Here is a 25,236-nt window from a genome sequence, read left to right as displayed (position 1 = left end):
TATCGGTGTCTATTTTGCCAGACCACGTTTATCGAGCCAAGTTCGCCAACAGGCTCCGTTTGACTGCGGCTACAGCGACGCTGCGGGATTTTTCACAGAAGAAGACTCCAGTCTTGGGATGGTTCACAGCCAGAGTTGCACGCGTGAACAACTCGGCTTAACTTCGCTTTTACGTTGTTCCCCCAAGGCATGGCATTACTAGGATTGGATGCGGTGCACAACTTATACGGTAGAACAGATATGACCCCCATATTGCAATTGTCGCGGAAACCTGGCTGCATGATGGTGTTAGCAACGAAATACTGGTATCACCATAACATAAGATTTTTCGTCGGGACCGCGGATCAAGAGGAGGAGGTATTGCGATTATTCTAAAAAGCATGTTTTCTGCAGAAATACTTCCTCAGATCGAAAACCATGAGTGTTTGTTTTTGAAAGTTAATTGTTGGGGACATGTAGTTATGGTATGTGAGGTTTATAGGTCACCATCGTCCCCTCCCAAGTTCTTGTTCTAGCTGCATGACTACATGACTGTGCTGAATCCCCAGAAAATGATCATGGCGGGCGATCTCAACCTACCCGCAGTTAATTGGCTGCACAGGTTCGAGATGCAGCTGGCCGATAGCCCTCTTCTTGACATAATGTTTGCATGTGACATGGAACAAGTTGTGCTTGAAAACACACGTGACAATGCTGATACTGGTTCAATTTTGGATCTTGTATTTCTTAGCAAAAATATGACAGAGCTCGATGTCCGAGTGGAGGAGGGCATATATAGCTTGTGCTGGTCAGTAGTAGGCATTATAGTTGTGAAAGGAAGCATGTTAAGCCCTGCAAAACTGTTACAGACTTTATTAATGCCAATGACCAATCTATCCTTGATGAATTTTGAATGCTGGTTGACAACTTACCATAAACTGACGTTACTTCACTGTGGCGTGAGTTTGTGACCTGTGTTAACTACTGTATTGATGCTTTCGTGCCGACTAAACGTATTAAACCACACCGAAGAAACCCATAGATTGACAGAAAAATTATACGTATAAAACACCGGTTAAAACGCGCCAAAAAACGCCAGAACAAAAACCCTGAAGTTATTAGCCACCTGCGAGTCCAGCTTTCAAATGCATTATCTTTGGCCCGTCAAAAATGTTTTTCCAATACTTTGCCGAATTACATAAAAACCAGTCCCAACAAATTTTGGCGATATCTTGGCAGTGGAAACACACATTTGCAAGAAATAAGGCAACGCAACATTGTGATCACCGATCCTCAGGAAATATCTAACATAATGAATGAATATTTCTATTCTGTGTTCACTCGCGCTGATAGAGCCATGGAGGCTCCTTCTCCGTGCCAAGTGTCAGACGTCATATCTTTTGACGGTGTTTTTCCTTATTGCTTAATGTTAAAAAAAATCTTCTGGGGGGCCAGATGGCATACCAAATTTTTTTTCTTTGCCATTACACCAAGCCTGTTGCACACATCTTAAAAGCTGTCTTCTCTTTTTCTATGAGCACAGCGACATTACCTGATGACTGGCGTGTGGCTCGTGTCATTGCAGTCAACAAGGGTGATTGCCTAAGCATTGAAAACTATCGTCCCATTTATTTACATCCACGTGCTGTAAAACACTAGAACACATCATCGTTCATTACATAACTAGTTCTCTTAAAAGTGACAACTTGCTCTCTCCATTTCAGCATGGCTTTAGAAAGAAGCTGTCGACATCTGTGCAACTTTTACCAACTGTTCACGAAATCGCTCTAACGCTGGATTCTTCCGGACAAGTTCATCTTATCTTCCTTGATTTCAGTAAAGCGTTTGAGCGCGTCCCTCATGGTAAACTTCTTGGAAAACTTACTAAGCTCGGCCTTCCTACATTTATCATAAATTGGATAAGAGCCTACCTTTAAAACAGTCATCAGTTTGTAGACGTTAACGGCCATGCTTCTACTGCATACAGTCGAACTCGGCTATATAGAACTCACAAAAAAACGCCTATCAGTTCGATATAGAGCATAATTCGATATAAGCCTGCTGAATAATTGGATGTCATAAAAGCACATACCATTTACAAAATCACTTTATTTATGAAACTAGCTTAGTTTCGCATGAAATAGTCCTGCATTTCTTTCTGCTAGGGCAATTTCGCTGCCTGCGATGCACGCATTTCTCCACGTTGTCTAAGGAGTCGGGAGCAGCTGAGGCCGCAACCTTCCACATTCGCGCAGAAGCACCGGACCAGTGCAAGCGCACCAGTCACTTCGGAGGATGTAGGCAAAGGACCGTCGTTGCTTTCCTCGTTGTGGCCACTTTCACTTGTGCTCGGTACGACGTCGGCAATGGAGTCTTCGTTTTCAGGCTCTCCCGTGGTCGCGACACCATCATTTGCACTCACAAACTCGTCCACTGTTGATTCGTCAATAGCTTCCAGAAATTCTGACACCTCGCTCCAAGTTTCGGCAACACCGGCAACACATTCATCGTCACATTGATCAGAATTTACAGTCATCACCGAGCACGCGGAAGCCGACACGGATGAAGCAATTTCGGATGAACCACTCGTACACAGCCGTGCGTACACGTCGAGCGCCACGGGTACCAAGGCGAGAGAGTGGCCGCTTTAGCCCTAATTTCCTCCTGATTCTTCCAAGATCGTCCTGAGAGTGTTCCTCGGAATCATTCACCCTGCGGGGACACATCCGACTTCTCACCGCGTTCGACCCGATTAATGATTTTGAGCATCACAACAAAAGGCAAATTCTGCCGCTTCATCACGGCAACACTGCGGGAGAAGGCCCACAAGGCACACACACAATGGACCAGAAAAGCACCGAGACAACTCGCACTTTCGCCATTTTGCAAGACGAGGACACAAGAGCCCCTGATTGGCTGTCTGAGCAAGCGCTGCGGGTGGGCCAGGATCATTTTTTTGCAGGCAGGTGTTGACGGCTCGTCCGAAGCAGCGCGGTCACGGTAGGAAGAGTGGTTGGATTGAGCCGCGCCGTCAGGTTTTCCCGCAACCGCGAGGGAAAGCCAACTTCTGGGGCACTTTTCCGCCGCTCGACGTTCGATGTATCGGGAGTCGCTGCTATTTTTGTTCGATGTAAACGTAATTTTTGCTATATATACTCACTGTAACTATACCGTGCCCAGAAATTGTTCGATATATAGAATAATTCATTGTAAATGGGTTCGATATAGTCGGGTTCGACTGTACCAGTTCCGTTCAGAGTACCTCAAGGAAGCGTACTCGGCCCGATTCTTTTCCTAATCTATGTTAATGATATAACTAGCACCATTCATCCACAAGTTAACACCAGATTGTTCGCAGATGATTGTCTTGTCTTTAAAGAGATTACTTGCCGTGATGATCAAGTTCAGTTAAGCATGAATTAGTAAAGGCAAGGCGCAGAAGGCCAGGACTCATATTGTGCCTTGCCTTTACTAATTCAAGCATGAACCAACTAGCCCAAGCAAGAGTTTTACTTACTCAGTTAAGCACTAGCTTAGCCATGAATGGTGCACCACCTGGTCTATGACCCTAAATGCTGACAAAACTGTCTTACTTCGTGTCCCGAACAAAAACCAACCTATGGCATTTACATATTGCATCAATAGTACACAAATAAACAAAGTCTCCAAATATACATACCTAGGCATAACGATTACCAACACTCTATCGTGGCCGAAACACATTGCAACCGTTTGTGCATCCGCCTCTTGAAAGCTTGGCTTTCTGCGTCATAAACTGAAAACAGCACCTTCAAATTTAAAACTTCTAGCATACAGAACTTATATATTGCCAAAACTAGAATACACCTCAATAGTATGGGACCCCTACTACATAAAGGATAAGTAACGTGGAAAGTTGGGCTAGTTGGTGAGTGATCATAGTACCTTGCTGGTGAAGCAGCGCACAAACACGGACACAGTGGAGACAAGCAGGAATAGACGACACTCACTGCACTCGCAACTATTTTATTTCAGAACACATACTTCAAGTTTATATACCTGCGCACCCTCAGGCGTCAACGCAAATCATGGCAAGATTAGAAGGCTTGTTTATATATATATATATATATCGTCTGCCCGCTCATACTCGGGAAACCACACATGGTTTCGAGTTCCTGGGGGCATACGTTGTACCTTACATGCCAAGATGCCACTCTTGCCTTGCAAACGCATATCGCCATAACTGTAGCCAGGGTGCTAGGGTCATATTGCTTGAAGTTGTTCGAACATATAAAAGGGCCCGTTGTAATGGAAATGAAGTTCAGTAACGTGGAAAGTTGGGCTAGTTGGTGAGTGATCATAGTACCTTGCTGGTGAAGCAGCGCCCAGGAACTCGAAACCATGTGCGGTTTCCCGAGTATGAGCGGGCAGACGATATATATATATATATAAAAAAGCCTTCTAATCTTGCCATGATTTGCGTTGACGCCTGAGGGTGCGCAGGTATATAAACTTGAAGTATGTGTTCTGAAATAAAATAGTTGCGAGTGCAGCGAGTGTCGTCTATTCCTGCTTGTCTCCACTGTGTCCGTGTTTGTGCGCTGCTTCACCAGCAAGGTACTATGATAAAGGATAAGCATAAGCTTGAAATGGTTCAGAGGCGAGCAGTAGGGTTCATTTTCAACAAGCTTAGGTCCACTGATTCACCGTCACAACTAATGACCGAAAACCATATCCCTACCTTAGAAGCACGAAGAACTGTGGCACGACTAAAATTTTTTTTCACAATGTACGACAAATCGCTTGAATTTAATGGACGAGCATACATTCAATCTTACCTGTCACGCGCGTCTCGACATCGTCACGCTCGCAACTTGCTCCCTTTCCATGCACGCACTAATGTTTAAAAATTCATTCTTTCCTCGTACTGTTGTTCAGTGGAATGGTCTATCCTCAGAAATTTTCTCTGCTGATAATTTTGAGCAGGCACTACTCATGTATTTTGCACAATAATATGGAATATTATTTTTTTCCCTCTTTTATTCATGTTATTTTTACTATCGCCTATGCAAGTGCATTTTGTTCTGATGTGAACTTGGTTATTTTTATATGATATTGACTATCCCAGTGCATTTTTCTGATGGAATGAATATCGCCCTTTGCAATACAAAAAGGCCAACTTGTTCCTTTCTTTTTCTTTTTGCTCTCTTCCTTTTTCTGTTTTATATGTCTAGCACAAGAGCACATATTATTCTTGTCCTACATGAGTGTTTGCAGAAATACGCCCACCTGCTTGGTCTGTATAGACTGCAGTATGTACAAATAAATAAAATAAATAAATAAATAATAAATCAGTTCTTTCTTAAAAAGTATGAGTAGCCCATTATGCCTGAAAAAAAGAAGTGCTCACTGTTTTAGATGGAAGAGATCAAAATACAGCTTTAGATTTCAGAATCCTTAAGGCCCATTCACACCACGCTGACACGACACAGATTTTGGTCGGCCGACTGTCGGTGCCAGCACTTTCCATCCTGTTGGTGCCTCTGTCACACTGCACCGACGCCAACAGTCTGCAGATGGGTCACTGACGGCCATGTCAGCGGAGCACTGGCGGGAAAGGACTCATTAGCAGAGTCGGGCAATTTTCGTGTCACACCGCAACAACACGACCATACACAATGGAAACATGGCGACGCCTTCAAAGCGACAGCTAACTGCTGCGGATCTATCAAGTTGTCGTCCTGCCCTTTTTCAGCCTTTCACTCATAACAGGTACATGTATTTGCTTTCAATGTGAGTAACGATGCTTAAACAACTATTAGCAACAACTAGGTGTTGTTACCAAGATCCGTTCTCGGTTTCTTGACCCATTAAACCTAACAAAGGCGGCTATATAAACTGGACATGGCCTCCGAGACTGTATGCGCTGTCAGATCTCAGAGGTCATACATTATGAATGTTTGTTTCTTTGCTCGATAGGTGGCGCCACAGCTTTTTCTCGTGACCCATTTACGTTTGCTGCTGCACGTTGTTTGCTTCAAATACAGTGGAAACCATGCAGCGCTGACTTGAAATACTGATGAAATCCTACAACACAGAGATTTATGCATACAATTGGCGCATACATCACTCAGACGCGCTGATATATGAGCGGCCAGGCTTCGTAAACGGCTCTCACTGCCGATTTTGATAGCAGGTTCTGATTTTCCATGCTGCGTGGCCGCTTTTTGTGTGCAGACTGTACGAAGTCAAGAGCAATTGATTCAATGCCACTATGGGCAGAAGTGAACTACACTGAACTTGGGAGACCAAAATCAGCGTCATATGGGCCTAGTTCGACCAGACATTATTTCAGGCATACAGGTAGTGAGTATACCCACATGAACCCCTCAGTTCCTGGTAGCTTCTCCATTGAACAAAATCAGCACCTGCTCTAGCTCGACACAGACTGCTGGCAAAGGCAAACAATCATGCATTTCAACTTATGAAGTATGTTTCCATTTATGTGGAGGACGATTAAGTATATATCATGTGCAGCTGCTGCGGAAATCGCTTTGCTGGTGCAATATTCTCACTCTGCAGCCGATTTTACGAAGACTGGTCAAATAGTCTACAAACTGGCTTTGTCAGTGTTGGTGTCACAAAATACTGTCACACGGCGACAACCCGCTGTTGTCGGTTGCGTTGGCGGTGCTATCGGTCTAATGTGGCAAAATGCTTCTCAGTGACACAGTCTGCTGACTAGTTAGCCGATCATCGATGGCAGCGTTTTGTCGTTCTCTTGTAGGCGTCAGTGTTGGGTTGGTGTACTAAGAACGTTCCTTTACGGTACCACCAGATGAATTCATAAGACCTTTTACAAAGATATGCAGCAGATTTCTATTAATGCCGACTCCAGTTAATTAGTTTGGTTAAATCGATCTCAACTGAAGGTCCCGGCTGGCACATATGCATTTCTATAAGCCCAAACTTTCATTATTTTGATATTAAAATTGGCCTTTGCCAGACAATTTGAACTTGACCTGTCGTCATTCACGTGCCTCATCCCTATGGTGACCAAACAGCAACCTCTTTAGTGGAAGCATGTCTCAGCAGAACTTGGGGGTCACTGAATATGTTGAACACACATATTTCCACTAAGAATGCCTAATTTCAACTTGCCCTAGGAATATTTCCAAGCAATAACTGCAGCTCACAATGTCTGATTATGGTATTTGCTCAATCGCAATGGACAATTTTTTTTTTCAAAGAAAATTGGGCTGTAGATGCCTGCGCAGTTTATTCAGATAGAAAACCAAAACAGCATTCGCAGCTTTCGTATGTTTTACCGCATAACAGAGATGTATTGCGGCGATGGTGACTTTAGGACACTGGCTGCCATTGAGGAACACATAGACTGCTGCCCATTTTTCTTGCTAAAGAATCGGGTGTGTGTTAGATTTCTACGTAGTTTAGGAGATTTAACTAGTTTTTATGTTAGTTGTTTACATTGGACAGATAGAAAGCGGGGCACACGTGACCAGGGGGTGCGTTAGAGTTGTGCAAATACTGCCAAATGAATCAGTCGCGTGTTTTAAGTCTTTTTTTGCATTTTGTTTAATTTGACCCGCCAGATAATTCAATCCGTTGTGTTGGCCCCATCAGGGTCGAATTAACGAAATTGACTGTATATATTAATAAAAAGTCACAGTTATGCCAAAAAAGTGACAATTGCAGTAGCAAATCATTTACACAGCTATACGAAGTAAGGTTGGTAGTTTTACTTGCTGTATATATTGCAGTAAACATTCGCTTACTAACAAAATTAACAAGCATGGTGTGCATGCACAGGCAAACACGAACAGATCTCACTTAATGACTGTGAACATTAGCTGTTGGAACGCTGGTGTGATGAAAAGCGACAGCAGCGACGAGCGAATGCGTCGTGCTGCCTGTAGCTTCAACGAGTCTTCGAAGCTTGAGACTATGGAATCTCCAACGTAGCACAGGAAAACACAGTGCACACAAAGTCATAAGCCATATCGGCGCTTGTAGCTTCTGTGCCTGCTGCAGATTACCTCCAAGATAGAGTGTGCACCGCCGCACTCAGTTTCGCCACGCGCAGCTACAGCTCGACTAGCGTGCTCACCTGCCTCCCTTCCTCCCCCTTAACATGCGCGCTCACCTCTCCCCGTCCCTCCCCCTTTCGTGCACAACACAGAGCGAAAGGGGAGACGGCGCACATGAAGCCACCATCCTCCCTTCTCGGCTAACTCTCTCATGCTTTCCCTCGCACCTACAGTATACGGCGCTGCGGAATACAATAGGGCCTTATTGAACTTGGACTTAATACAGAATATCGTGGAGATGGAACGACGATGGCATAAATTCGCCTGGAGCGTCCCCATAATTGCTATCACAATTGCAATTCTGTTGTTTTATCTTTTCTTGTTTCATACTTGGTTGTTCACTAAATTAAAAGTGGTGAAGGAAGCTTTTCATGCTGCTGAAAAGCCTCAGTGTCATTTTACAAGACTGCATTAAAGGGAGATTTTTCTTCAACTGTCATCGAACATGATCACCAAGTAACTCTGCTCGTTCAACAAGTACATTTAAAATCTTGAATGGCAGGGGCACATCTACATGAATTGCCTCATGGCCAATTCTTATAGAATTCAGTATTTTAAGTTGTTTCAAGGTCAAAATAATCCTGTTCACGCACTGAAAATACAATATTCAGTAGTGGCAGTAATGGCAAATGCTGCGGACATACAGTATTTTTATAGATTGACACATGCTGCACCACGCCCAATAGACGTTAGTGACATGAGAGCGAAGACTGATTACTAGGCAAACTAAGACAAATTCAAAACACGAAGAAGGAATGAAAGTCCTGCTTTATATTTTTTCCACAAATGAGCAATTTCAGGGCAGATTGTCAGCCTGCTACAATAAACATAATTTAAATGTTCTAAATAAATTCTCATAAGAAAAAGGTGTCTGAAATATTGCTTAATTTTGTAGGGTGGCAGAGTGGTGCTTCCAGTAAGAGTGGTACTTCCAGCTTCCTGCTGCTACAACAAATGTTTGTACTGGCTGAGCTACGTCTTGTTTACGCAGAAAGAAATACTCAGGAACACGAACACTTCCCAATGCCAATGTGCAAGCAACAAGATCATCATCATCAGGCTATATTTGAGAACATCGCAGGAAAAAGACCTGCGGAGATGGCAATGTTTGCTGAACCACCTCCATTTATTGCACGCAATGAAGACAACAGACCATGCCAGAGGTTGCAGCTGCACCATTCAAGAGCCAGCCTGGTTCATTGTGAAGGTCTTACGTGTGCTCAACATAATGGTGATGGGGCTGCCTCTCTCTGCAAATCTCCAATTATTGCATGCTTTATAAATTACCCTAGCCTAATTGCTTCATCTGGTCTTCTCTGTTGCCTTCAAGTGCGCTTTTCTTCCCTTGGCACCCACTGTGTTACTCCAATTGACCACTGGTTATTTTTTCTGTGCACCACATGATTTTCCCAACACGGCTACTTCCTCTCAATTTCAGCTAGAACAATATCAGTTGACGTTTACTCCCAAATGATCCATACTGTTGCTTCTTGTATCTTAATGTTGCAACAATCATTTTCCATCACACCTAGCACAGACCTTAACTTCTCAATAAGGTAATGTTGTACAAAGACAATCATGTAGGAACTGGATGTAAAAGTGTGCTCAGTCTTAATGAAAACCACGATGACAGGATGGTGACAAGGCAGCCATCATTTCAGCCACCAGATGACACCACCATCTTATGGACTCAGGAAAACTGTTTGCATCTGTGATGCTACCCAAGCAATATTCTGGGCAGAGAAGTTGCTCCTCAAAATTTTAAAGCAAAGCTCTCTTTGCCTCTTACCAAGGTTTGTTGCATGTTGACATTTCTTCCCAGGATATATTCGTAGATATATACAATAGACAACTTGGGCCAATGGGTACGTGCTAGCTGCTGTCTTGCTGAGAACTTGCACCACAGGGAATGTGCCTGAACAGAAAACTTGCTGCTGGCTGTTGTCTGGCAATATAAGGCCGAACGAGGCATCAGAACACAGAAAAGGCATGTTGGACTACCACATGGGCTAGCTCCAAGAAACACAGCTATTCATGTAGCCTTAACTACACTCCCTCCATAGTAACCCGTCCTCTTTCCCTCCCTCCCCAGATGGTAACTACCAAGGGGGGAGGTCATCCCCATGCATAGGAAAAACTTTAAGTTTTTTTTACCATCATCACCCACACAACTTCGGTCACTGGGTATGTCCAAACTGGGTATGTGTCAATTCTTGGCAAATCCTCTAGAACGGATAAGCCACAGTGACGAAAGTAGTACGATGCATTAATTGTATTAGACATTTGTTGTACTTCACTAAGCCTACACCTCTCATCAACATTCTTCCTTTGACAAGCATTGCATTTGCCCTTGTGACGCAGCCAGCCAACAGCTACAGGTGATGAGGCTGTGCTTGTGTCATCTGCTACTGCTGCTACCTCGCTAGCTCAAACGAGCTTTGTGTTATTGGAATTCCAACACCGCGTTGGAACTGGGTTTTCTTTTATTGCTGCAAGAGCTCAGTGCAGTTCTACTACAAACATAGGCAAACCAAAGATGCACAATCTGGAGAAATTAAGATGAAGGAAACTGGGCAACAGTGTTTATGCTGAAACTGACCCCTGTAGACATTGAAGAGGGTCGAGAAGAGCACGACGAAGAATGTAGTGGCGTACTTGGTGGCATTGGCCAAATGTGGGAAGGCTTCCCGCGTGTCCCGGTACCGACGCAGGCACTGAGCAAACCGGAACCAGGCTGGCAGGCATGCCAACACGGGCCGCAATGCGAGGTTCACAGGCTGGTTCATGCAGCGGGTGGCGTCTGAAACAAACAAACCCAGCACTCAATACAAGTTTGCCGACTTATTAGACTGCTTGTTTAGATTCTATGGCAGGGGTGTGTGAAGTTACACGAGGTGTGTACAAAGCGACAATGAGTAGTGGCAACATTAAAGGGACACCAAAGAGAAACTCTAAACCAATTCAGACTGAAGCGGCACTCTTTCAAAACCATTTTTGTTAATTTCTCAGTAATGTGCTGAATAATAAAAGAGAAAACAAAGGTCAAACAAAGGTATGTTAATGAGACATCATGAACCAAGTGTATTTTCGTATTTGGGCTGTTATGCTTTTCACCAAGTTGCTGAAACCTGCTCGACTCTCTTAAAATACAATGTAGTCCATCTTTACTGATAAAAAATTCAACAGGCCTGAGCAAATGTGGTCGAAATAACAGCAAGCTGATGTGGGAACTTCACAGATCTTTTGTTCTTGCATTTTTTCTGGCTTCTCAATCTCTTCTCATGGTAAGAGTGGCCTTTTTGAGGCATTGTAGAAGAGTAGTTTACTAATGTAGCTGAAATTATTTTTCTCTTTAGTGCCCCTTTAGCAAACTATAAAGAAAATGTGTGATGAAATGTACGCAATAGCTGAAATTCATGTAAAGCTTGAGAAAGTGAGATCAGAAAATCAGTTTTTGAATTCCTGCAAACTTGATCTGATGGAAAAAGCCTAATTAACAACTGCAATAAACCAGGCTTGTATCAATCTGTACCTTCATTTACGTTAAAGTAATCAACCACTTTTCAGTGACTAAACAGATTTTTTTTTTTTCAGGTTACACAACAAATAGATGCAGTGACAAAAAATGTGACCAAGCCAAAACACACAGTGGATGAAACACACACATTGGCTGGTTTTTCCTCCAAGGTTGGGCTCGTGAAGAACAGCCCTGACCTCACCACTATGCAGCATATGCAGCACCACAGGCAAATTCGAGAAGGGACACACACACGGACTGGTGTGTCTCTCCCTTCTCGAATTTGCCTGTTCTGTGCAGTATTTTTTCCTAAGCATTATGAACTAACTAGCCCAGCAACAAGTTTTATTGCCTTGGGCTAATTAAGGTTGAACAAAATTCAGTGGTGGTCCAGCCAGTTTAGGATTTGGAGCAATTTTTGGAGCAGGAAAAATGTCGTTCTGAAGCAGTTTAGGAGCAGCCACACTAGCATTTTGGAGCAGTTTCAGAGCAGAAAACTTGGTCTTTTTGGAATACTTGGAGTAGTACAGCAGTAATGTGTAGCCATTTGGCAGAACTTGTTATTACTGTGCAATAAGTAAGTGCTGCTCAACAGTGAAGCTAGACACAAAGCCAACAGCGACCAATTAAACATGCCTTCCGACGTACGGTACACCATGCACGGTATGTTGCAAACATTTTCATTTGGGCAGACAAAGAACTTAATTTTGTAAACAAATAAAATTTTTTAGGCTAACAAGAACAATGACGTATGCCTGGGCACAAGACAGACATAAAATTACAAATGAGTTAGAACAATTTGTGCTGTCAGGCACAAGACAAAAAGTAATGGCATATGTCTTATGGATGGATGGAATAACCTTAATGAAAGGTCCTGCGAGCTACGGGGCGCAAGGTCCCATAGAGCGGGCTACTCCCACGTTGGGACCGGGAGTTGTAACTCCCTGGCCGCATCGTGGGCTCGCTGGACGGCTAAGAGCTGCTCCGCCAGGTCCGTGCTGCGTAATGCTTCTTGTAGCCTGGCGCAGTCTTGATCCTTGTTTGCATGGGTCCGACCACATGGCCAGAGCAAGTGATGTACGTCTAATGTGCTATGGCAATTTTCGCAATATGATGTTTTGTCTAGGTCAGGCATGTAGTGATGTAGTCTGTTCTGCGTGGGGTACGTGTTTGAAGCATTCTGAACGTGAGGGCTTGAGGCCTGGTGAGCTTATTATGAGGTGTGCTGTATATTCTGCGGTCTAGATAAAAGTGCTTTATGATCTCGTTATATGTGGAGGGAGGGTCCCGATTCTCGCTGGGATGGTCACGACCAGAATAGGTGGTGTCGCGGAAGGTTAGGTCTCGCGCGCTCCTGTGAGCCATCTGATTAAGATTGCGAGGGGCGTCCTCAATCTCTCCGAGGTGTGCCGGGAACCAGCAGATGGTGTGATGCTGCAGCGGTGCGGACCTATTGATTATTTGTAGTGCGTGGCTTGCAACTGCTCCTTTCTGAAAGGCTTTGACGGCCAAGCGTGAATCACTGTAGACGTGGGTGGTGGTCGGGTCTGTGAGCGCGAGTGCGATGGCGACCTGTTCTGCTATCTCGGACTTGTGGGTCTTGACTGTGAGAGCGTTTCTGACTTGACCTTGCTTATTGATCATGGTGGCAACGAAGGCCTTCCTGGTCGGATACTGTGCCGCGTCAACGAAACAGGCTAGGATCTTCTTATCACGTATTTCGCGCAGGATGAACGATCCGTGTGCAAGCCTTGTGGGTTGATGGTGCGCGGGGTTCATGTTCCGCGGGAGTGGGCGAACCGTGTAGGAGTTGCGTGTGTCCGTCGGAATGCTTTGATATAGATTCTCGATTACTGTGGTGTCATGACCTAGTTTGGCTAGGATTTCTCTACCCAGTTTGGTTCCAGAGTCTTGTCCATTGAGCCCGTTCTTGAGCTTCGGCGATTTCTTCAAGTGTGTTGTGTACATCCAGTTGCAGCAGGAACTTTGTCTCGGTGTTCTTGGGGTTTCCCAGCGCTAGTTTGACTAGCTTCCCCAGTTGTACATTGAGTTTGTCCTTGTCCGCTACCTTCCATCTGTGCATGGCCGCCACGTACGTGAAGTGGCATAGCGCAAAGGTGTGTGTTAGCTTCAGGAGATTTTCTTCCTTAAGGCCGTGTTGTCTGTTTGCTATGCGTCGTACGAGATTCAAGGCATTATTCGACTTTGTCACGACCTTCTCCACTGTCATGGCGTTAGAGCCGTTGCTCTCAATGAATATCCCAAGTACTCTGATTTTGCTGACGTGTGGAATGGTTCCGTCGTCTTTTGTTCTGAGAGTAATGGAGTGTTTGTCTCCGATTTCATTCTTTGGTTTGCGACCGCTCCTCGATGGTTTGTAGACGAGGAGCTCCGACTTCGCAGGCGAACATTGCAGGCGAACATCGCAGGCCGGTGGGAACGAGGTATTCCTCGATCGCGTCGATCGCTTGGTGCAGAGTGCTTTCAATTGATCCCAGGCTACCTCTGGGGACCCAGAACATTACGTCATCTGCGTATATCGTGTATTTGACGTTCTCGATTTGATCCAGTTTCTTGGCTAGGCCGGCTAGCGCAAGGTTAAAAAGCGTCGGAGAGATGACAGAACCTGCGGGGTGCCCCTGCCTTCGAGTTTATATTTCTGGGACTTGATTTCCCCTAGACGGAGGGTGGCCGTTCTGTCACTCAGGAACGATTTTATATAAGCGTACAGTCTCGTGCAGAGGTCGAAGTTGGAGATAGCGTCGAGTATGTAGTCATGTGATAAATTATCGAATGCCTTTTCGAGGTCTAGCCCTAGGATTACTCTCGCGTCTCTCATGTCTGCGTCAATAATCTCATGCTTGAGGAGCTTCATGGCATCTTGGGTGGATAGCCTGGGCCTAAAGCCGATCATTGCTGTGGGGTAGATATCTTTATCATCGAGATGTTTCGAAAGCCTGTTTAGGACCGCGTACTCGGCTACCTTGCCGACGCAAGACGTCAGCGAGATAGGTCTGAGGTTATTGATGTTGGGCGCCTTGCCAGGATTTGGGATGAGCATGACGAGGGCAGTTTTCCAGTCTTCGGGTAGTGCTCCATTCTTCCAGATTTTGTTGATTTCCTCTGTGAGGGTTTCGATTGAGGTTTCGTCGAGGTTTCTAAGTTCCTTGTTAGTTACGCCGTCCGGCTCCGGCGCTGACTTGCTGTTTAGGTTCTGAAGTGCCGTGCCTATCTCTTCGGTTGAGAAGTCCCGATCTAGCACTGGGTTGGCTTTGCCGCGATATGCTTCGGCGGTCGTGCCTCTAGCATTTTTGGCCAGCGGGAGGTACTTGTCGGCAAGATGGTCAATGAGCTAATTTTCCGTGGTAATTTTGAGTTCCTCGTGCATGATCCTGTTCAGCATACAATCCTGGTCCGCTTTGGTTCTGGTTCTGTCTAAATGTTGTTTGAGCAGGTGCCACGTAGTCCCGCTGTTGATGCGGCCGTCCGCGGCATCGCACACCTCGTTCCATTGCTGGTTAGATAGTTGCGTGCAATATTCTGCAATCAGCCGGTTGAGGGAAGAAATTCTTTTCTTCAGCCGTCGATTGTGTCTTTGTTCTTTCCATCTCCTGGTGAGCGATTGTTTGGCTTCGAGCATGTGAGCCAGTCGGCTGTCCATGCTTTGAACGGGGAGATCTGTCTCTAATGTCGGCCTTTAGTTGCGACGTCCATTGTTCCATTGCTTCTTTGCCTGTTCGGCGTTCGTGTCTGAATTCGCGGAACTGGGTTCTCTGGATGGGGTGTCAATCGTTGTCTCAACAATGTGATGATCGCTGCCCAGATCTTCGAAGAGGTTGTTCCACTGATAGTTTGGAACGTTGCGGACGAAAGTGAGATCTGGCATTGTGTGGCGGTAGACCGAGTTACCCGTTCTTGTGGGGTACTCGGCGTTCGTGATGAGCGTTAGGTCAAGTTCATCGGCGTTGTTTAGTAAGTCCTTGCCCTTGGCTCTGCTGGCGATGTATCCCCAGGCCGTGTTAGGGGCGTTGAAGCCCCCGGCCACGATCATGGGGTTGTCGCCGGCGCGGTTGCGGGCGAGCTGGAGTATTTGCTTAGATTTTTGTGCTCTGTGCTTGGGGCTGCTGTAAATGTTTAGGATGAATATGCTCTTGGCGTTCTTGGCTCTAGGGAAGACTTCCGTGAGAACAAATTCGCAATTGCTGCAGTTGTGATTTATGTTGCGTGTCGTGTGGGCTAGCTTGTTGCTGACCAATGTGGCGATACCTTTACATTTGTGTTACGGTGTCGTTGCGGTCACGTCATAGCCGGATAGCGAGGGTGTAGTGGTATTTGTCTCTTGTAGGAGAATGACTTGGGGTTTGTCTTTTTTGGCTCGAATGTATTGTTGCAGGGGGGCCTTTTTGCAGACGTAGCCCCTACAATTCCATTGCCAAAGGCAAAACGTTTCAGTTTGCACAGCTATCTTTGTTGTTGGCGTTGGGTGGCCTTTGTGAGGCCATGTTGTTGCTATGTCTATCAAGCGACAACACCCAAGGTAGCTTGGTGATAGTAGGCTGTGACGTCACAGATGGGTGGTCTGCCATTTCTAGCACGTTGAGCCTTGCCCCATGGATGTTGATCGTCTCCATTATGTGGTTGATCTGTAGCGTTATCCTGTCGTAACCTTCCTTGAGGGTCCCTACTGTCATCGCAAGTTTGTCTTGCCCTTCCTTCAGTGACGCGACGGTGGTTGCAAGCCCGCCGAGCAGTTCCATGATTTCCCTAATGTCGCTGCCCGTGCTCGATGGATGTGTGTTTGTCACGGCTTTTCTCTTAAGCCCAGACCACACGTATGCGTGCGGACGCGCGCAAGCTCGCGTTCACGCGCCCACGCATGCGCACACGGTGCAGCATGGCTCGTACGCATTGAAACGCGGCGTGATCTCAGGGAACAGCTCCTCTCTGTTATCGCGCGCTTGGGTTGCCTCGCGTCGGCGCGCCTATCTACGCAGCTACGGCGCGGAGCGTTCAACTCTCAGTGAAGCAGATTTATATCGTGCAAGAATGTGGTTCTTCCTTCCGTTTTGCAGTGATCTAACAGATATAAAAATATAACAATTACATTTATAAATATCGAAGCATCTTGAAACGCTGTCAGTAACAAAGTACGAAGCAGCGCCTGCCGAGGCGTCTGTGAGTGAGCCCAGTGAGCGCGCGCTGTCGCGCGTCTTTGTGGATGCAAACCACCATTACTCGCGAGGCGCGGCAGGCGCTAGGCGCGCGGGCGCGAGCTAGTGCGCGTCCGCAAGCGTACGTGTGGTCTCGGTTTTATGCGGATAGCGTGTGGACTCCGCGACCGGTACTTCCAATACCATGGGTTCTGATGTGGCTTCGGTTTGATTAGAGTCGGAGGGTGGTGGTGTTTTGAGTTGTCTGATTTCCTCGACAAGTGGTGTGATTGTTTGCCTTAACTCTTTGTTTTCGTGTTCTAGTCTTTTAATCGTATTTGCTATTTCTACTTGCTCTGGCCGTGCCATCGGACTCACCTGGCTGGCAGCCTGCTGTTGGTGCTGCTGTTCTTGTCGCTCCTGTTGTTGGTGCTGCTGAACTCGTTGGGCCCACGTCAACTGGTCATCACCGCCAACTCGTGGGCTGGGGGCGAATTGTATCCTTGACGAGGATCTCTGGCTCAGGTTCCTGGAGCGTCTTCGTGATCGTGACAACAGGCGACCGCGGTTCCTCGATCTCGAGCGGCCCCGCTCGCCGGACAAACGAGCATCTGCGTTGGCGGCCACGTTGTCGTTGATGGCGCTACACTCGGCGTCCTTGAGCGGCGGGAAGTCGTGCTGACTCAGGGCGATTGTTCCTGATCTCGTGGTGCTTTTGCTTGCGTTTGCTGCGATTCTTCTTTCAACTCGTCTTAAGACGACGTAGGGGAGTTGGAAGCGGTTCGTGCATTCCTTGCTAGCGGTGACGTGATTTCCCTCGCAGAGCACGCATTTGATCGAGGTGCACACATGATCTGCGTTAGGGTTAGCTAGTCCACAGCCTTTGCAAATTGCGTCGTCGGGCGAGGGGCATACATCGGCACGATGGCCGAGTCTGCCGCACACATGGCACACGGCGATCTGCTTGCGGTAAAGAGAACACTTGATCAGGGCGTTGTCGTATCTGACATAGTTCGGGACTCGAAAGCCGTCGAAGGCGATGATGACAGTGCCAGTTTCCTCGATTCTCTTTGCCGCTAGAGCGAGCGGGTTGCGTGGGTTGACGATCTTGCGGTTTATGGAGTTTATGGAGTTTACGACACGGGGTTCTGACGGAGCCATCCAGGACCGACTGCAGCAAGCAGTCGATACAGTTTCCGAGTACGCGAGAAAATGCGGCTTTAGATGTGCTCCGGAAAAGTCTGAGCTCATAATCATTCGCCCCCGGAGCCGTTCCTCTACTCCCCCTATCACTGTGCACGTGGATGGCACACCGATACCACAGGTTAATCGTGCTCGTATCCTCGGCCTACACGTCCAAGCGGATGGCAGGTCAAACTACACTGTTTCCCTTCTATCAAGACAGATTGAGCAAATTCTGGCCATGATCCGGAGGGTCTCCAACAGGCGCTCGGGCCTTCGAGAAGAGGACCTGCTCCGCTTGGTGGAGGCATGTGTGATCAGCCGCCTTACATACCATCTCCCATTTCAGCGGTTGACCCAAGCGCAACAACTTTGCATAGACGCAATGATTCGCAAAGCGACGAAGCTGGCCCATGGCCTCCCGAACTATACTTCCACACACCGTCTCCTTAACTTAGGGACACATAACACACTAGGCGAGCTGCTAGAGGCACATTGGGTCAGCCATCGCCAGCGCCTCCTACTCACTCCTACTGGCCGCCATCTTCTCACACGGCTAGGATACTCTGTCCCACCCCTTGAGCCTGAAACCCGTCCAACGATCTTGTCGTCAGCGATACGCCAAGCACTAAGTATTCATCCATTGCCACGTAATATGCACCCCGAGCATGACAAAGGGCGGCGCAAAGCCTGTGTACGATACATTGGCCGCATGCTTGCAAACATCCCGGAAACACATACTTTATACACGGACACATCACGCACTCAAGAGGGCTATACCTCGGTAGTTTTGGATGGCACCGAATCCCTGAGAGACTCCGCTGCAATGCGCGAAACAAATGCCGCTTACGGAGAAATTCTCGGTGTTGCTCTTGCAATTCAATACGCCATCCGTGTTCCTGAGGAAGTGTATTTATTGACAGACTCGCAACAGGCATGCCGGGCGTTCCTATCAGGACATGGCATCCCGAGAGCGGCGCACCAAATTCTCAAACAGATCCCGCAAAATACACCAACCACACCTCCTCGCATCCACTTACTCTGGAACCCTGGTCATACCTCGCTGCCGGGTAACGACCGCGTACATACGGTTGCCCGAGAAATTTCCCTCCGGGCGACTCGGCGTGGTGAGGCGACTAGTTCAGAGTGGGGGGATCCCTCGCTCCGTTACAAAGACATACTCCGTCATTATAACCGCATTCGTTGCACCCACGCCGCACCACCGCCATCCTTCTCGCGGGAGGAAGCAGTGGCATTACGCCGGTTACAAACCGCAACTTTTCCAAATCTTGTCTCTCTCAATAAATTCTACCCACACTGTTATGCAGATCGTTGCCCTGGCTGTGGCAGCTCGCCCACAATCTTCCACGTCACGATTGAGTGCACTGCAAACCTCTTTCCTCCCTTGCCAACTCTCCTTTACCCCCTACGCAACAAAGAGCTGTGGGACGATGCCCTCCGCGACGGACCTCCCGAGGTCCTCCGAGCTGTGATACAACGGGCTCGAAACATCACCGGAATCATCTTAGGGACCCTGGACTGAAGGTTTCTCCCACACTTCTCTCGCCATTCAAATATTATTAATAAAGATGTTTTACTCTCTCATGGAAGAGCAGACACCGCTTGCGAGTTTCTTTCTCTGTTGAAAAGCATTGGCATTGGTTTGACGCGTTCCACTTGACTGCCGGCTACGTGCTACTTCTATGCTTCCCCAGTCATCATGAGTGCTCCAGGCCCACTAATTGTTCGGCACTAGTTCACAGCAGCGTTCAAGAAGGCTGCCATCCTTTACGCCGAAGAAACAAATCACAAACGGGTGGTGCGAGAGTGGCGACTGCAGCGAAGCGAAATTTTCACCTGTGATGCGTGCCGAAGTGGACGCTTTCCGGAGCTGTAGGCAAGTTTGCGGTGTACGTCGCTGAAATGCGCGATCGGTCCCTGCCAGTGAAGTGCGGCATGGTCATGAAACAAGCCTGGGCCTTCACCTTAATTTTAAAGCCCTGCTCCGCCGTGAGTACAATTGACGGTGACGAAAGTATGGCGTACACAACAGATGTCGTTGACTCGTGGCAGCTGCTCTGCGATATTAAAAAGCGGCAGATGAAGCTGACGGAGTTCTTCGCTTCCACCTGAGTTGCATAGAATTGCTCTGCGGGAAGTTAAATAAAATATTCCAGCATTCATGAATAAATGTCGTCATTGCTTTACTGAGCGCGGTATCATCCGATGGCTGCGAGCGTTAAGCGCTCTAATGGTAAGTGGTGGCCACATGGATCCACCAAGTTAATACTACTTCCAATTTTCTTCGAAAGAATATTCAAGTTGATAGCTCTGGTATGTGCATAATTTTTTTTTCTTTATGCCACGGGTTGCCATGTCTTCGTGAAAGGTATTTTTTTTTTAATGATGACAAATCATGATGATGATGGCACTGATGGCCACATCTAGTGCCAGCTATGAGCACTAGGCGCGGCGCTTGCTGCAGACCTGCTCTTCACCGTACGCGTAATGGAGAAAATGCGTTCGTAACAGCTGGCTATCGGGCATCACGCTCTTGGTTGTGTTATTAGTTCCGAGGTTTATTGGTTATCTTTGTAATTTTGCTATCTACAAGGTGCCATACGCCAGGAGTGTTCCAAGAACCTGCATCTTTATTTGGACTGCTGAAACATGCGAACCTCAACTTAACGAAACTCACGATTTAATGAAATTTTTGGCTGCAAATTGGACTTCGTTATATCGAGGTTCGACTTAGTAGATAATCGAATCGATAATCGAATCGTGAACTGAGTTATTTGACTGTTCACAAATCGGTTCGTATAGTTGAGTACAGTCAATAGGGAGTTTTGAATAGGGGCCCCAATAGTTTGGGGCCCCAAAGAGCTTTGCGGGTGTTAGCGTTGGGGCACGTAGGAGTGAAGAGCTTTAGAATAGGGTTTTACGTTTGCGGATAGCGTCTTGCGCTGACAGCGCCACTATGGCATCAAAGAAAAGCTATTAGAAATAATTAAATAAAATATACCATTTTATGATAGGAATAATAATTTTGGGTTTCGTGTATTCGCCTTTAATTACAACTTAGAGGTTATTCTGTAAGCAGCAAACAATTAGTTGCGCTTAGTTTTGAGCAAACCAACTTTACTAGCCTTCACCAGCCAAGCTTAGCCGTGTTAGGCCTACGAGCCATAAAATCCACAATCGAATTCAAAATCAGCGGCGTCTAATGAGTCAATCTTCACAACACATGCTAGTTGAGAGAAAGCGATAACCGCAGTCACTTCTCCTAGCTTGCAAACTTTACGCATTACCACGAATTGAACTCAGTTTGGTGATAGGTTAGAGCCGTCGCTTCGATGGGTGCCGCCATGTTTGCCGATGCAAAACTTTTGGGGCCGCTATTTGGGCTCCCGCTAAATCGGTGAAATAGCGTTCCCAACGCAAAACCCAAAGGCAGTTTGCGTCTTGCGCATGCGCAGTGGCTTCGACGCTATTTCTTTGGGGCCCCAAAACGTTTAAGGCTCCTATTCTAAAACTCTCTAATGTCCGATTTTCCAGTCTATCTAGAGACTGAAAACGTACAAAAAATCGGGCAGTCCGAAAAAAATGAATGCATGCCTTTTACTGCCCCCAAGGGCTCAAATCACCACAGGCACAGCCGAAATAGCTCTGGAGGCATGCCAGTACACTTATCAGGCATATAGGTGCTCGTACTGTGACAGAAGACGGCGCGTGCACGCGTGCATAATTAACGAATACATACTGTGTCCCGTGACAATTGCCTCTTCCCACAATTGGTATACTTCACTTTGCGTGTTTCACCACGCAACAGTTCTGTATTCAGGCGAAGCTAACTTTCGGGAACCGGCATTATGCAACGCGTCGTGCTTTCCAAGCTTCTAAGCCATTGGTGAGAACAACAAAGGATGAGTCGGCGCCTTTGCTAACAGTGGCAGTTTTTTTTTTAATGAAAAGCACGGCACTGAACAGTAAAGCTTGGCAGCGAACATCGAAGTAGCTAGACCTAGAGTTGCTGTGGTGGCGGCTACGGCTACCACACCACCACGGCTATCAGCAGATCTGCGAGCGAGAGCGCCTGTTCGAGGTGGCAAGATAATCTAAACGGCGGCAATGATGGCTTCGATCAATGCCCTTTCCGATCTACGGTTATGGCGAGAAGTCTGGAAAATCAGACGGCAAAGTATTTTTGTGTTCGAAACTTCAGGCGGGCTTATACAATGACTCTTTGGGGTACCGTGGTGGTGCAATGAAGGAGCCCTAATTATCGGGCATGTCCAAAACATCGGTCGTTGACTGCAGATGCATATTAACCCTACTGAAAACATTTCATTGCCGTGAAAACACGAAAATGCCACACTTCTGCACAGTTGACGCAAATGGCACTCGAGTGGGCGCAGCCAAGAGCAAGCAAGTCAAATTGTAGCACAATAGCACAAATGGCACAGTTGGAGCACAACTGAAAATTGTCATCCCATAGATGCTTTTTAATCAATCGACAGTCTTTAAAGGAGTCCAAAAAACACTTTTCTAACTAGTCATAGAATGGCCTCACTATCCAAGGGACACCACTGTGTCGCCTCATGAATCTTGTGCCGAAAAAAATTTTTAATATCCTTCAATTGTAAGTGAAGTTATCGAAATGATACAAAACTTTCTCTCTTTTCATCTCTGCTAGCTATGCTGGGAGCTACACAGCAAAGAAGCCAAATGGGCAAAGCGCCAGCCAAAAGTTGAGGGTGGTGAACATGCTTGTCATGGCAGCCGCAGCAGACTCAGCTACTACAGCTCTGTACTGCCGCTACGTGCAGTACAAAGATGTCTTTTTGAGATCGCAGACATATATATTCTTCCTTTACTTGATTAGCAATTACTGCTCTTGTGATCAGCCAATAGTTTTTGATGTGATGGCACTGTGAGGGCCTTTCGCTGTGTCTGACACGAGATTGTAAATTCCCCGCTGCAGTGTATGCCATACAATGCAGTGCAGTATATATTTGGCCTTCAGGTTCACAGCAGCCTCTACGACAGATGGACAAAGTTTTCTTACTTTGTTCAAAAAGTGTTTCAGGGCCTCTTTATTGCACCTATGGTGGGCCCGGCTGCTGTGCTTCAACACAGCACGCTAATCCGCTGATGTTCTACATGCAGGTGTCACTTCCCACGATGATCTACGTTCTGTTCCCTGCCCTGGCTATGGCTTTTCTAGACGCACACCAACCGCATCCTGCCTGGCATGTCGACTACGACGCAACTGCTTTCTACCATCCAATGAATGCCAGCATCACTTCCAGACCGTTGACACCGCCCGTGTGTCCGGCAGCGCCACTGTTCCCGGCAGCGTCACTCGACTTGCGGCCGGAATACCTATCGCCACCAACATCAAGTCGCCCATCAGATATAAAAGAGCAGGCGCGCACGGAGGCGTTTTGTGGGCCCGGCTGCTGTGCTTCAACACAGCACGCTAATCCGCTGATGTTCTACATGCAGGTGTCACTTCCCACGATGATCTACGTTCTGTTCCCTGCCCTGGCTATGGCTTTTCTAGACGCACACCAACCGCATCCTGCCTGGCATGTCGACTACGACGCAACTGCTTTCTACCATCCAATGAATGCCAGCATCACTTCCAGACCGTTGACACCGCCCGTGTGTCCGGCAGCGCCACTGTTCCCGGCAGCGTCACTCGACTTGCGGCCGGAATACCTATCGCCACCAACATCAAGTCGCCCATCAGATATAAAAGAGCAGGCGCGCACGGAGGCGTTTTGTGGGCCCGGCTGCTGTGCTTCAACACAGCACGCTAATCCGCTGATGTTCTACATGCAGGTCAGTAAATCATACAGTCTTTTCACGAAGCGTTCAAGTAATTACTTTCTACTGCAGCTGCCGGGCCCACATTGCTGCCTTTCCATTGTTGTTCAGTGTTGTGATGTTATTCGCTCTTTATTGTTGCTGGCGGGTGACATCGAAACTAACCCTGGACCTGATAGTCAAGCCATACTAAAGGAACTTAAGAGCCTATCCGCAGGTCAATCGCAACTGATCACCGACATTCAAGGCCTCAAGTCTCAGTTACTAACAACTGACAAAGCAATATCCGATCTGAGCGTGCGCATGACGAACCTGGAGACCCACTACCAAAACCTAATCCCCTTGCGTTCTGATATAGAAAGCGTGAAGAGTGATGCTGCCCGTGCAGCACACACAATTCAGAGGCTGGAAGCGCGTCTTGATGATGCCGAGAATCATTCTCGGCGCAACAATCTCATTTTCTATGGTATTGATGAATCTTCAGGGTCAGAGTCGTTCGCGCAATCAGAGCACATAATCATTGACCACTGTCGCAAACATATGAGCATCACTCTTGACCCAAAAGAAATTGAGCGCGCGCACCGCTTGGGCAATCGTGCAGCTAATCGTAACCGCCCCATAATAGTGAAGTTCACCTTTCATAAAACAAAAGATCTTGTTCTCTCTAACGGCCCTAAATTTAAAGGAACAAACTTCAGCGTTGGCGAGGATTTCACGCGTCCTGTTCAATTGGCCCGCAGACACCTTCTATCATTCGCAAAAGGTAAATCAGCACCTTACTCCCTGCGCTTTAAAACTCTGTTTATGGGTAATAAGCGCTATGTTTTCGATGAACGCACACAGAGTGTGAAAGAATTACAATAGCAGCCAACTCGACGCGGGAAACGCCCTACGGTATCGACACGAGCTAACCTCTACCTTTCCGTAATCTTCGCCAACGCACGCAGCTTCCTTCCTAAACGCGATATTCTGTCTAACCTCGTGTTGTCGTCTAACAGTAATTTGCTGATAACAACTGAAACCTGGCTCACTGACGATATTAATGATACTGAGGTTCTTGCTGACTTGCCGAATTTCTGCCTTTTCCGGAAAGACTGCGAAATCTCACGAGGTGGTGGTGTGCTAATCGCCGCGCATCACCATTTATCGTGCACGCTTGTAACCATTGAGACTGACTTGGAAATAATATGGCTAATCTGCCGCGCTTCACCACAGACTGTTCTCTTGGGCGTTTGTTACAGACCACCACATAACACTCCTGATTTTTCGCATAAACTTAATAACATCTTGAGCAAACTTAGGGAAAAACACCCTAACGCAGAAATCCTGCTTTTCGGTGACTTTAATTTTCCGCAAATCAACTGGACTAACAATAGTGCTTTAATCATAGGCAATGAAGCTGCTAAAGAATTTGTTAATGTGTGTCTTAATTTCAGTCTAACTCAACTTGTGCTAGAGCCTACGCGGGTTACAAAAGACACATCTAATGTAC

General features: G+C 46.8%; 2 protein-coding genes across 5 annotated transcripts in view; one reads left to right on the top strand and one right to left on the bottom strand.

The window, feature by feature from the left end:
• LOC142568471 (solute carrier family 53 member 1) overlaps nucleotides 1-25,236 on the bottom strand; it is a 345,150-nt gene that overhangs the window by 85,361 nt on the left and 234,553 nt on the right. For 3 of the 4 annotated variants that reach the window (XM_075678395.1, XM_075678398.1, XM_075678396.1), the window contains exon 10: nucleotides 10,666-10,866. The exons of the other annotated variant lie outside the window; for it this stretch is intronic. In XM_075678395.1, coding sequence (XP_075534510.1) covers nucleotides 10,666-10,866 — 201 coding nt within the window. The remainder of the gene's footprint in view (nucleotides 1-10,665; nucleotides 10,867-25,236) is intronic. 4 annotated transcript variants of the gene reach the window in all.
• Nucleotides 23,668-24,713, top strand: LOC142568472 (uncharacterized). Its single transcript, XM_075678399.1, has one exon. It carries the CDS (start codon nucleotides 23,745-23,747, stop codon nucleotides 24,606-24,608), a length of 864 nt encoding a protein of 287 aa, XP_075534514.1. The 5' UTR covers nucleotides 23,668-23,744; the 3' UTR covers nucleotides 24,609-24,713.

Source organism: Dermacentor variabilis, unplaced genomic scaffold, assembly GCF_050947875.1.
Source record: "Dermacentor variabilis isolate Ectoservices unplaced genomic scaffold, ASM5094787v1 scaffold_19, whole genome shotgun sequence".
Taxonomy (NCBI): domain Eukaryota; kingdom Metazoa; phylum Arthropoda; class Arachnida; order Ixodida; family Ixodidae; genus Dermacentor; species Dermacentor variabilis.
Note: the sequence above shows the minus strand (reverse complement) of the source record. Positions and strands in the feature narration are given on the sequence as shown.

Coding starts and splice junctions, on each gene's coding strand:
- LOC142568472 (XM_075678399.1), top strand. CDS start 23,745: ATGTTCTACATGCAGGTCAGTAAATCATACAGTCTTTTCACGAAGCGT.